At 48.0% G+C, this 12,710-nt stretch overlaps 1 protein-coding gene across 5 annotated transcripts in view; it reads left to right on the top strand.

The window, feature by feature from the left end:
- Positions 1-12,710, top strand: part of samd11 (sterile alpha motif domain containing 11) — a 287,378-nt gene that overhangs the window by 211,956 nt on the left and 62,712 nt on the right. For all 5 annotated transcript variants that reach the window (XM_038773648.1, XM_038773650.1, XM_038773651.1 and 2 more), the window contains one exon: positions 9,379-9,523. In XM_038773648.1, the coding sequence (XP_038629576.1) occupies positions 9,379-9,523 (145 nt within the window). The remainder of the gene's footprint in view (positions 1-9,378; positions 9,524-12,710) is intronic.

The raw sequence follows: 12,710 nt of genomic DNA, 5'->3' as shown, positions 1-12,710 counted from the left end.
AAACCAGTTGTCCATTTCTACCTACCGTGCGTTCCTGTTGTCTCTCCTGACTGGTTCTACATCTACATTCTTCCAATGAGAGTGCTGCAATTAAAGGAGAGCCCAGACGTGGATTTACATAGGATTGCAGCTTTGGAAGTGCAGAAAGACCTTGGAGGGAAGCAGAAGCTGTTAAACGCGTTGGTTGGTGCGTTAGAACAGTACAGGCCATAGGTCTGTGGCAGGAGCATTAAACCTCACAGCTACTCCTGAAAGGTGTTCTGTCTCTTTGTCGTTTTCATGTCAAGGTGCCTTTCAGAGCAGAATTGGGCAGGGCACCCCCAGGCCTGATCCCTGACACGGGCAAGATGCCAACTGGGCACCTTGACACTGCCAGTGTGGCATCCTGGCAGTGCCCCTGCCAGGGTGGTACCTGGGGGCTGCTGCCAGAGTGCCAGGCTGGCAATACCTAGGTGGTGTCAGGGGTGCCATGGCACCACCCTGCCCTAAGCCCGACTACCAAGACCCCAATCGCCTGGGAGACCTCCCCAAGTGCTGGGACCCCTGGTCCATGCTAAACGGTGCCCGCTCGGCGTCTCAAACTGCTCAGTTGAATATTCAAAGTTAGATCCCACCCTCAATGGACAGGATCCAGATCGCGTTAGATTTTGCTACGCGTGACGAGGCCGGTGAATCTCACGTGATGCCTCTCGCGGGATTTATCGGTCTCGTCGCATCTTGAATTGGGCGATGAGGTGAATGCCCTGTAACTTACTGTCTTGGAAATAAACTAATTTAAGTTAGAAGCTCGCTTCAGGCTCGTTCTTCCTCATCGCACAATTACAGGAATTATCAGCAGCCTTTTAACAATTCAGCCGCCTGTGTCTATCTAGTTAAGAAAGCTTGGGTCAGGGGAGTTGGTAGCAGCTTGCATTAAGCCTCGAGTGATGGGGTAAAGATCTGGTGCTGTCATTAAACTGAGATGAATCCCAATCAACATGTACGTCATATTGAGCATGGATCTCCAACACAAACTGACTGCAAGTGAACACCAAACTGATAATCTCAGTCAGAGGCGTAAGAATATAATTAGATACACATTTCACTCTTTGTTCTAATGCAAAGGCCTGTCATGAGGTGATTTACTTTTCCTCTGGAAATTGTTGCGGGAACTGAGATTTTTCTCCACAGCCTTGCATTTAAAATAATCAAATCAAAACTTGGAGGTGATGAGGGTGGCTGGCGAAGTTGATGGGGAGTGTTGATGGGTTATGGGGGGGGAGGGGGGGGGGCGCTGGTGGGGGAATACAAATTTTTGATAGGCGTTCCTTAGGTAGAAATGGGGAGATGTGTGGGTCTCACCCCCACAATCCAAAGATGTGCAGGGTAGGTGGATTGGCCACTCTAAACTATCCCTTAATTGGGAGAAAAATAATTGGGTACTCTATTTTTTTTAAGAAATGGAGAGAATTAGGGGCTGCACGGTACAACAGTCGTTACCACAGTTGCTTCACAGCTCCAGGGTCCCAGGTTCGATCCCGACTCTGGGTCACTGTCTGTGCGGAGTTTGCACATTCTCCCCATGTGTGCGTGGGTTTCCTCCGGGTGCTACGGTTTCCTCCCACAGTCCAAAGATGTGCAGGTTAGATGGATTGGTCATGCTAAATTGCCCTGAGTGTACAAAAAGGTTAAGTTGGGTTACGGGGATAGAGTGGAATAGGCTTGAGTAGGGTGCCCTTTCCATGGGCCAGTGCAAACTCGATGGGATGAATGGCCTCCTTCTGCACTGTAAATTCTATGATTCCATGAATGCTCTAGATTCCCTATTGAACGTCAAGCTAAAATATTGAGGATTTATGGAGAAGTGGAGAGGATTATCCCACAATCCCAGGGGAGAAGCGGTGCCTGAAGAGAGTGGAGATCAGCAATGGGGAGCATTGACATTTTAACTCTGCTTCTCTGACCTGTGTTCCCTGGGAGCATAGAATGAAACCCACGAGGCTTAGCTCTGCTCACATCATATTTATGTCAAGCGTGCCTGTTTGTTGGTGGGGTTTTTTTTGGTAATCTGGCTGGATAATGTCCCTGATGTTTTCCAAGCTGGTTGAACATTGAGGGTGAGACTCTGAAGAACTGTTTGCATATCTCAATCTTCTCAACGCAGAGTTGAGAAGAACCACCCACTTGTACACTGTACCATGCCCATAATTCAGTAAACAAGGCTATAAAACCAATTGTGCAGAAGTGTGGCTTTGCGTCAATAGCTGAGTGGGACTCCCTGTCACGAGTAGGCTTCAATGAAGTTACTGTGAAAAGCCCCTAGTCGCCACATTCCGGCACCTGTTCGGGAAGGCTGGGGCGGGAATTGAACCGTGCTGCTGGCCTGCCTGGGTCTGCTTTAAAAGCCAGCGATTTAGCCCAGTGTGCTAAAGCAGCCCCTATATGGAATGTGTACCATCAGACAGTTCCCATCATGACTCCCTTCCCTCCGTTACCCCTTAGTTTACTTCGCTACTTTATGATAAAAAAACTCTACTCTTGTTCACCACCAACTGAGAGATCATTCGAGAGGAAGTGGAGGTATCATGTTGCGTATTCTCTTGTGGCCTTTGGGAAAGGGCCCACCTTCACTCAGCTCCTTGCTGATCTGATGGTGTTGACTGTGGCATGGTGGGTAGCGCTCTTGCTTCTGAGCCAGAGCATCATGGGTTCAAGTCCCACTCTAGAGACTTGAGCATAAAACCCAGGCTGGCAATACTTGAGGAGGTGCTGCACTGTCAAAGGCGGTGTTGTTCAGATGGAATGTTAGACTGAGTTTTTGTCTGCCCTTTTGGTGGGTGAAGAAAAGAAATCCCACCGCCCTTTTATAAAGAAGAGGGGGGAGTCCTCTCTGATGTCCTGGCCGATATCTAGCCCTCAACCAACGTCTACAAATAGCTATCTGGCCGTTGTCTTATTGCTGTTTGTTGGGAGCTTGCTGTGCGGAAATTGGCATTTCCCACATTAAGGCAGTGACTGTGTTTTGGAAAGTACTTAATTGGCTTTGAAGGGCTTTGGAATGTTCTGAGGTTACGAAAGACGCTATGCAAATGCAAGAGCCTTTTCTTTCATTGTGTACTTGTAAAAAAAAAGAAGAGAACTTTCCCCTCAAACATCTGGCTCTGTTCAATTAGCTGGATCGTGTCCCTTGTAGCGTATTTTTGCTCGGCATTTCTAGTCATGCCCTCCAAGTGCTTTGGTTTCACAGCACCATCTGGAAGATTGAGTCGTTGGCCAGTTAGTCGCTCGGCCGGTATAATAGCACAGGGCTCGCTCTGTCCCTGCCGATGTCAAGCTCGGATAACTTGCAAAGAAAAAAAAACTCATTTGAGCTAAACTGGGGCAAGAGGGGAGAAGTGAGATCATTTTAATAACTTATGTTCACCAGATGTGATGTTGTTGCAGTCTGTTCACTGAGCCTGCGTTAGCCAAGTTGGAGCAGTCCTGTCTCTTTAAAGCGAAGGTGATCAGTGATTCGTTAGCTCTATGATAATAATGATTTCTTCAACTTGTTGGCTGTATATTCCCTATTAGTCACTGAGTGGAAAGTACATTTATTTTCCTTTTTTAGGCCTGAAACCCGGTAGGGTTTTCTTTAAAAGACACGTGATCAGCAGCCCACACATAGTTTCTCTTCTGCTGTATGTATGTATGTATGTGTGTGTGATGTCAGCACTTACTCGTACACCTCTTCCTAGGCAGCAGACAGGGTAAGTAACACAGAAATAGAAAGACCTGTGGGGCCATGGGAAGCACACACACACGGGGTGATTATCTCATCTTGTGTAGCACGGTGTTCAGGGGACATCTTTGAAATCAATAGATGCTGCCTGCGTTGTGTCAGGTTTCTCTGTAACGTAAGCTGGTCTCTGAAACCCTCTCGTGAACTGACGACTGCTCATAGTTGCTTATTTGCACTTAGCAGTGTTGAGGTGTCACTTGTGGTGAGTGGAGCAGGCAATTATTGGTCGCTTTCCTGACCCTGTCGATGTTAAAATATCATCCCCCCCCCCCCGGGCCACTGATTGGTCTCAGATTGTTGAAGTATAGAACTGGGTGAAATTGCTGTCTCTTTGCAAAGTCTGTCTCCCTCTCTGTAATATTGAACCCAGGAGTCTCCAGATGATGTGGAGGAGTTCAGCTTTCTCTTTTAAAAAAAAATAAACCATGAGGTTCAAATTGGATTTATACTAGGTGCCGGTGTTCTTGAGGGTGGTGGGGGGGGGGGGGGGGGGGGGGGGGGGGCTAGCGGGAAGGTGTGCCATTCCTTGTGGGGGATAGCGAGAGGTGCAAGTGGGGAGAGGTGCTGGGATCGCAGCAGACACGTTGCCCTTTTAAGAGAGGCATCGCCCTTTTAAGGCTGCCGGCATCCAAAAACCGAGGGATAAAAGGGAAGAGGCACATTGTGGGGGTGGGGAATCTCTCTGCGGTTGGCCTTTTTGTTGCGTGAGCACAGGGTTCAAACTGAGTTGTAGCTCTAGGCAGCCCAAATGACTCATTCAGGTGACGCTTGTGGATTAACGGAGAATATATTTAACTGGCAGTCTGCTGGCAAGTTGCCAGGGGCAGTAAAAGAAGTTAGCACAGAAGCAGAGGGGGAGGGTGGGGGTGTGTGGAAAGTAACTAGATGCAAACAGTGTGGATCTTGGCTTTTAAATTCTTAACTTTAGTATCTATAAATGCAAGGTTTTTTTTCCCCCCTCTGCGGTGTCTGAAAGGTTTGCAGCTGCTTCTCTTGACGAGTCCCTCCTGCCCCCTCGCAGCCGAGGACAGTTTTATTCCCCTGATCTTTACCGCTGCATCCGTGCCAACTGTACAGGTCCCAGTCTCCCCGTGGACAGTAACTGGCCCTTTGCACAGTGTTCAGAGACAGGGGCTGTTTAGCACAGGGCTAAATCGCTGACTTTGACCAATCGCAGACCAAGGCAGGCCAGCAGCACGGTTCAATTCCCGTAACAGCCTCCCCGAACAGGCGCCGGAATGTGGCGACTGGGGGCTTTCCACAGTAACTTCATTTGAAGCCTACTCGTGACAATAAGTGATTTTCATTTTTCATTTTCATTTCATTTCATTTTCAGGTAGCGGGGAGGATGTATGTGCTAACACTGGAGCAGGACACTGCCTGATTCATTCCAGATTATCGGGAGCTCTGTGCCGTATCTGTATCATTTAACCACACGCCATCACAGGTCGGATGGGCCAAAAGGCCTGCCCCTCTGCTGTATATTCCATGAGCTTCCAGTCTCCCGGGGGGAGGGGGGGCTGGAGGAATCATTTTGCTGCTTTTAAGCTGTATCGATCTCTTGTAGTCAAAAGAACAAGCTCCTTTTAATGTGATGCTCCAGATGTTCCTATTAACAGGCTTCAGTCGATTTGGTTTAAAAGAATTACAGAAATTCGCAACCATGGGATCCTGCCGCTGCAAGGTCAGCACTGGGTGGATGTTCTCTCTGACCCAAAGTCGTGACGGAGTCGACCAGCTCATTATCTCTGCGGTAATCACACGACCGTGTCAGACGATCGAGGTGGGCAGCTGAACCACTTGCCTGGAGATATGAATCACTCACAACAGCGCGGATGTTCCCGGAGGGGCACAGCTTAACTTGGGAGATGATGAGCGGTCATTTTCTGTGGCTCTGTTGCTGCTTTGCTTGACCCGGTCGTGAGGCTGCTGGCCATATTGGCTGGGGGGGGGGGGGGGGGGGGGGTGACTAGTGGGTTCATATTCCAATTGAATGACATTGTCTCTGCTGTTATGTCCCAGTACATTTCCAACCTTAAGCACAGGCAGACTGTGACAACAGGGTCTTGTCAATAGATTTAGTGAGAGTGCTGCTTCTGTCGATAATTTGTGAATGCAAGTAGCAAAACTAATCCTGTGCCGTTGCTCACGATGAGGCAGGAAATTATGCAGATGTATTATTTTTTTTTATTTAGAGTACCCGATTAGTTTTTTTTTCAATTAAGGGGCAATTTAGTGTGGCCAATCCATCTACCCTGCAAATCTTTGGGTTGTGGGGGTGAGACCCAGCCAGACACCGGGAGAATGTGCAAACTCCGCACGGATCGAACCCGGGTCCTCGGCGCCATGAGGCAGCAATGCGAACCGCTGCGCCACTGTGCCACCCTGATGCAGATGTTTTATCAGGGTGTATCTTGTACTGTGCAACGTTCCCATTTTCCTACTGAGCTAGGGCCACGTCTCCCTTTAAAGCCACACAGTCTGAGTGTTTTAAACAGATACATCCTGAGGTCAGTCAGGGCACAATTGTCCTTTGCTAGATTGGAAGCAGTTGCCTGGAAATTCCTATCTCCCCGCCAAGCTTTGGAAAATGAAAAACCCAGCAGGAAACGCCGTGACCCCTGCTGCGTGATGTACTCAAAAACCTCTACATCTGTTCACACCAACATGTCCCGCTGGTAGTTAGCTATTCACCACTAGCCCCTTCGCTCAGCCAATTGTTGATTCACTGGCTCTGTAGTCCCAGGTTGTGCGAGCTTTATTATGAGCATCACATTGAGTCTTGTTCAAATTGCAAAAAAGAATGCTGCAAAACAACTCATTTTGGTTTTGTATCAACTGATACAAATTCAAAATGAAAATGTATAGATGTGGAAGGCTGAATTTCATCAGGAATTGGTCAAATACTCATCATTAGGGTCTGTGCATCAGTAACAAAGACAACCTGTTAGAACTGCTTGAAACCATTACTTGCACGAACTCTGTAGTAGCAAATCACCAGCACCTCACCTGAAAACCCCACTGCTATTGGGGGTGGAGGTGAGAGGGTAGGGTTACTTAGGCAGCTGAACACAGGTTTAGCTGAGAACACTGTGGGATGGCACAGTTTATTTAAGCCGTCTCGTTGCACCTTAGCCTGTCCGCCTAAATCGTTCCGGGTAGTGGTGACTCCATGCTGGGGCAAGATTCTCCCAATATTATTTGAGGAGGAGGGGGTGGGGAAGAGGGAGGGGGGGGGGGGGGGGGGGATGAGATAGTGGTGTGGGGGTTTAATTTCCTCAGTTCTCCAGCGAATACTGATGTTAGCATTACCAAATGCGTTTAGAAAGAGGAGTTTCACCAAGGCGTGTTAACTGTCACAGCATGGGAAATACTGCCTGCTGCTCAAAATTGGACATTGCCTGTCACAACCTTTGGGGACTTCAAGCTGGAAGCCCAATGGGAAAACTGAATTTACTTTCCAGCAAGAGGAACACAACTAGGGCTGGTTTAGCACAGTGGGCTAAACAACTGGCTTGTAATGCAGAACCAGGCCAGCAGCGTGGGTTCAATTCCCGTACCAGCTTCTTCGAACAGGCGCCGGAATGTGGCGACTAGGGGCTTTTCACAGTAACTTAATTGAAGCCTACTTGTGACAATAAGCGATTATTACAATAGTGATCCCCTGATGAAGCTTACATTTCCTCCTTGGCCCTGTCACCACCGATCTCCTCCTCCAGCCCCACGACCTTCTGAGGTATCTGCACTTATCTGATTCTGGGCACTTCAGTGATGCTGATTTTAATCGCTCCCCCATGTTTTCAGTATCTTAGGTCGCAAAGCTCTGGAATTCCGTTCCTAAACCTCTCTACCTCAGATTCCTCCTTCAAGACATTCCTCAAAACCTACTTTGTTGACCAAGCTAATATCTCCTTGCGTGCTTTAGTGTCATATTTTGCATTATAATGGTCCTCTGATGAAACTTCGCACTATTTATTACATTAAAGGTAGATTTATTACATTAAAGGTGTTAACTGAAGACAAAATATTGCGACACATGCCACAATTTGCAACAGATTCTGGTTCAGAATAACCCAGGGCCACTTTGTCCCTTTCAGGCACAGAGAGCCAATTTGATGGCTTCAATCCTAACCCTTAACAATCGCCAAAACAAGTGCATTGATAGTACAACAAGAGTTAGTGTTTATACAATAATAATAATAATCGCTTATTGTCACAAGTCGGCTTCAATTAAGTTACTGTGAAAAGCCCCATAGCACCTTTAATGTAGTAAAACATCCTGAGGTGTGTTGCCAAACAAAATTTGACACTGAGCCACATTAGGAGCTATAAGGCCAGATCACCAACACCTTGGTCAATAAAGTAGGTTTTAAGGAGTGTCTTTAAAAGCAGTGACGTTGCAGAGGTTTATGGCGAGATCACGGCTTAAGCCCAATGGTGGTGGTGGCTGGGGGGAGGGGGAAGGGTGATTAAAACCGGGAGTTGCGCACAAGCCAGAATTACGGGGGCAGAGGGAGGGCGGAGGGGTGTGATGCAATACACAGTCAACATCAGCTCACCACGTTTATAACTCGTCAGTTAGATGGAGATGAACTGCCAAAGGTGAGATTGGAAGATAGTGTTGTTTCTGCAGCTCCCTGAACGTTGCTTTTGTTTGGATGCTCATGCAACATGGCCCTCCGAGGTGAATCGATTACTGAGGGTTCATTGTATCCATTGTGAAGATACACTCTGGGATACCAGCCATTCCATATTCACCAAAGAAGGACATTTAGTTCAGGCACCTTGGGTAGCACAGTGGTTAGCATTGTTGCTTCACAGCGCCAGGGTTCCAGGTTTGATTCCCGGCTTGGGTCACTGTCTGTGCAGAGTCTGCACGTTCTGCCCGTGTCTGCGTGGGTTACCTCTGGCTGCCTCTCTGGTTTCCTCCCACAAGTCCTGAAAGACGTGCTTGTTAGGTGAATTGGACATTCTGAATTCTCCCTCTGTATACCCGAACAGCCGCCGGAGTGTGGCGACTAGGGGATTTTCACAGTAACTTCTTTGCAGTGTTAATGTAAGCCTACTTGTGACACTAATAAAGGTTATTATTATTATTATTTTTAAAAATGTTTTTAAATTTAGAGTACCCAATTCATTTTTTCCAATTAAGGGGCAATTTAGCATGGCCAATCCACCTAGCCTGCACCTCTTTGGGTACACGGGGAGAATGTGCAAACTCCACACGGACAGTGCCCCAGGGCTGGGATCGAACCCGGGTCATCGATGCCGTGAGGCAGCAGTGCTAACCACTGTACCACCGTGCTGCCCTAAGATTATTATTATTATAAACTGCGCACCTCTGTAAACTACCAGACTATAAAGGGAGAGGTTGTAGTCAGGAATTCGTGTTCCCCAAATTCAAAATGCTCATGTCACAAGGAAAATCTGTGATCTGAATAATCCGCACAACTAGATACAGGCAAGGCAGACTGAAAATGTACCTTTCAGTGTGCGACGGCTTCGGGACTGCGTCTCTACGGTGCTCGCGGAGGGCGTGAAGTATCTGTGTACCATGGCTGCCAGGGTAGGGAAATAAAAAAACAAATGAAAATGAATTCTTTCTCGCCCCTTTGCAGACCTCCTGAGGGCTCGGCAAGAGGCAGTCACGGCCGTTCGGAACTCCGGTGCCATGGAGGCTCATATTCCATCTTCAAGTAGTTCATCAAGTCAAAGGAGGAAGCAGGGACTCCCCCAGCACAGGGACGCACACTTCAACGAGAGGTCAGTGTCAGCTCTGTCATTGCCTTGCTGCAACATGACTGCAAAAGTATCCGTCCCTTGGCTTAATCATTTGAAGCGGTGACTTTGAAAAAGAAAATCCACGTTGCTCTCTGTGAGGGCCACCATTGGTATTTGGGCATGCGGCAAACATTTTTTTTCTTTAGTCCCGGCCTTACTTATACAATTGTTGTTGTTACAATTCTGAATTCATGTGACGCCCTTATTCCCACAATTGCTTTTTAAAAATTCAGTTTTTCGCCAGCCTCCATCTGCGACAGGTTGTTCTTTGCCGCTTTGGCACGAGTTTAACAGGCCACTCACTGAAAATCTTTATCACATATGACTGGTGCTACATTTTGATATGGGCGACACGGTAGCACAGTGGTGAGCACTGTGGCTTCACAGCGCCAGGGACCCAGGTTCGATTCCCGACTTGGGTCACTGTCTGTGCGGAGTCTGCCCGTTCGCCCGTGTCTGCGTGGGTTTCCTCTGGGTGCTCCGGTTTCCACCCACGTGCTTGTTAGGTGAATTGGACAATCTGCATTCTCCCTCTGTGTACCCGAGCAGGCACCGGAGTGTGGCAACTAGGGGCTTTTCACAGTAACTTCATTGTGGTGTTAATGTAAGCCTACTTGTGACACTAATAAAGATTATTGTATTATTATATCAGTGAGACCTCCGGCAGGGTTTTATACGCTGAAACCTTTCAAGGGGCAAAAGCCATTCTGGGCCTATTTGAATAACAATATAATATAATAATCTTTTATTGTCACAAGTAGGCTTACATTAACACTGCAATGAAGTTACTGTGAAAAGCCCCTAGTCGCCACACTCTGGCACCTGTTCGGGTACACAGAGGGAGAATTCAGAATGTCCAAATTACCTAACAACATGTCTTTCGGGACTTGTGGGAGGAAACCGGAGCGCCCGGGGGAAACCCACGCAGACTCTGGGAGAACGTGCAGACTCCGTACAGTGACTCTAGCTGGGAATTGAACCCGGGTCCCTGGAGCTGTGAAGCAACAGTGCTAACCACTGTGCTACCGTGCGCCCTTGCGCTAGGAGTGAGGTGTAAGGTGGATCATGCATAAACTGGCATCTAAGACTGACGGAAAAAGAGTTATTCAGCATAACCTCTACTTTTATATATCACCATTAACATGGTAAAATAGGGCAGCACGGTGGCTCAGTGGGTTAGCACTGCAGCCTCACGGCACCGAAGTCCCAGTTTCGATCCTGGCTCTGGGTCACTGTCCGTGTGGAGTTTGCACATTCTCCCCGTGTTTGCGTGGGTTTTGCCTCTACGTCCCAAAGATGTGCAGGGTAGGTGGATTGACCACGCTAAATTGCCCCTTAATTGGAAAAAATGAATTGGGTACTCTAAATTTATATTTAAAAAAACATGTAAAATATCCACAGTCCCTACACAGGAGAGTAATTGGACAAACAATTTGACACCAAGTCACAGGACGGGCATTAGGACCAGTGATCAAAAGCTTGGTCAAAGAGGTGGGCTTTAAGGGTGTCTTAAAGAAGGAGTGAGATAAAGAGATGCAGAGGTTTAGCCAGGGAATTCCAGAGATTAAGGGCCTAGACAGCTGAAAGCTGACAGACGGCAGGATATGACCTGTGAATAGAAGAACCAAAAGGGAACAGTATTGTATTTCCCCAAATCAACAACAGAACTTTAAGTTGCTACCTTGAGATGAAAGGCAGATTGCAGCCTATTGCAATCTGGCACAGCAAAGGTTGCTCTGTGTGCCTATGTGGGCTCGGAACTTCTTAAAATACCATATTCCAGTCAGAACGTTTTCTTTAGCATCTTTCCACTCTCTCTTTTATTTAGCCTATTTATTTTATTCTCCCCGCTTTGAACTGTGGTCAGGGGTAGATGCACCCGTCAATGGCCAATGCTCACAGTGGGCAGGGGAGTTCACGGGTGACAGAATGGGGCGAGCCACCTGGACGCCCGTAGACTACGGCGGACTAGAAAATCCTGCCGGCGATCAGTGATTTGACGCATCTGGGGTGGGGGAAACGCAACATACCGGTGGGGGTGGGGGAGAGGTGCAGGAGGCCAGCGTAGCTGTGGCAGTGGTATTCTGACTCATCTGTAAATGGGAAGTAGCGTGAGGTTGCTGGGACGATGAGTTGGTGAAGCTGCACGTTCTCGGGTTAACGGGGGACAGTCCGAAACAGAACTGTTTTGTTTTCCTTCCCCCAAAGAGGTCTGCTTTTTAAATACTGTGCTACTTTCCCGTGGCTGGTTTTAACTGGCCGTGTTGGAACAGTTCCTCCACAGGCAAACATTTTGATGCGTCAGAACCATCTGTTTAAGGCCTCTTCACGTGCTCTGACTGTCCCGGGGCACTTGACAACCAGTGAACCGGTTTGGAAAGGTGTCCTCTGTGGTTTTGCAATAAGCACAACAGCCAGCCCGCCCACACCAATGTTCCGCAGCCATTGAGCTGAATGCCCAATCATGCTGATTTGATGCTGTTTGAGGGAGGAATGTTGTCTGAGACAAACTGCTGTTCATTGAATAGTGTCTTGGGGTCTTATACATCCACCTGTCACACTGGAACAGGTAGATGGGGCCAACGGTCTTGAGGGTGGCTCCTATACCACTAACGGTCCCATTAATAGAATCCCTACAGTGCAGAAGGAGGCCGTTCGGCCCATCGAGTCTGCAACCTCCCTTGGGCAGAGCACCCTCATTAAGCCCATGCCTTCACCCTACCCCCAGTAAGCCTACCTAAACTTTTGGGCATTAAGGGGCAATTTAGCATGTCCAATGTAGCTACCCTGCACATCTTTGGACTGCGGGAGGAAACCGGAGCACCCGGAGGAAACCCACGCACACACGGGGAGAAACTGCAGACTCCACACAGACGGTCACCTGAGGCTGGAATTGAACCTGAGTCCCTGGAGTGTGAGGCAGCAGTGCTAACCACTGTGCACTGTGCCGCCCTCATTAATGCATTGGTGTGTTACCCTTGATAGTTATGAGTAGTTATTTTTTGGGTTGAGTTTTGCAGTGATCACAAGAACAGGAGGAAAGGATCTCAAACCTATTCGACCATTCCGTTAGATCTGTAACTTCGTTTACCCAGCTTGGTTCCAATAAGAGCTCAGGGGACCCAAGAAGGTGGTTCAAACGGAATGATTTGTAATTAAAAGAAACGGC

This window comes from Scyliorhinus canicula, chromosome 16, assembly GCF_902713615.1.
Source record: "Scyliorhinus canicula chromosome 16, sScyCan1.1, whole genome shotgun sequence".
Taxonomy (NCBI): Eukaryota; Metazoa; Chordata; class Chondrichthyes; order Carcharhiniformes; family Scyliorhinidae; genus Scyliorhinus; species Scyliorhinus canicula.
The sequence above is the reverse complement of the archived record's forward strand: the minus strand, read 5'-3'. Positions and strand labels throughout refer to the sequence as shown.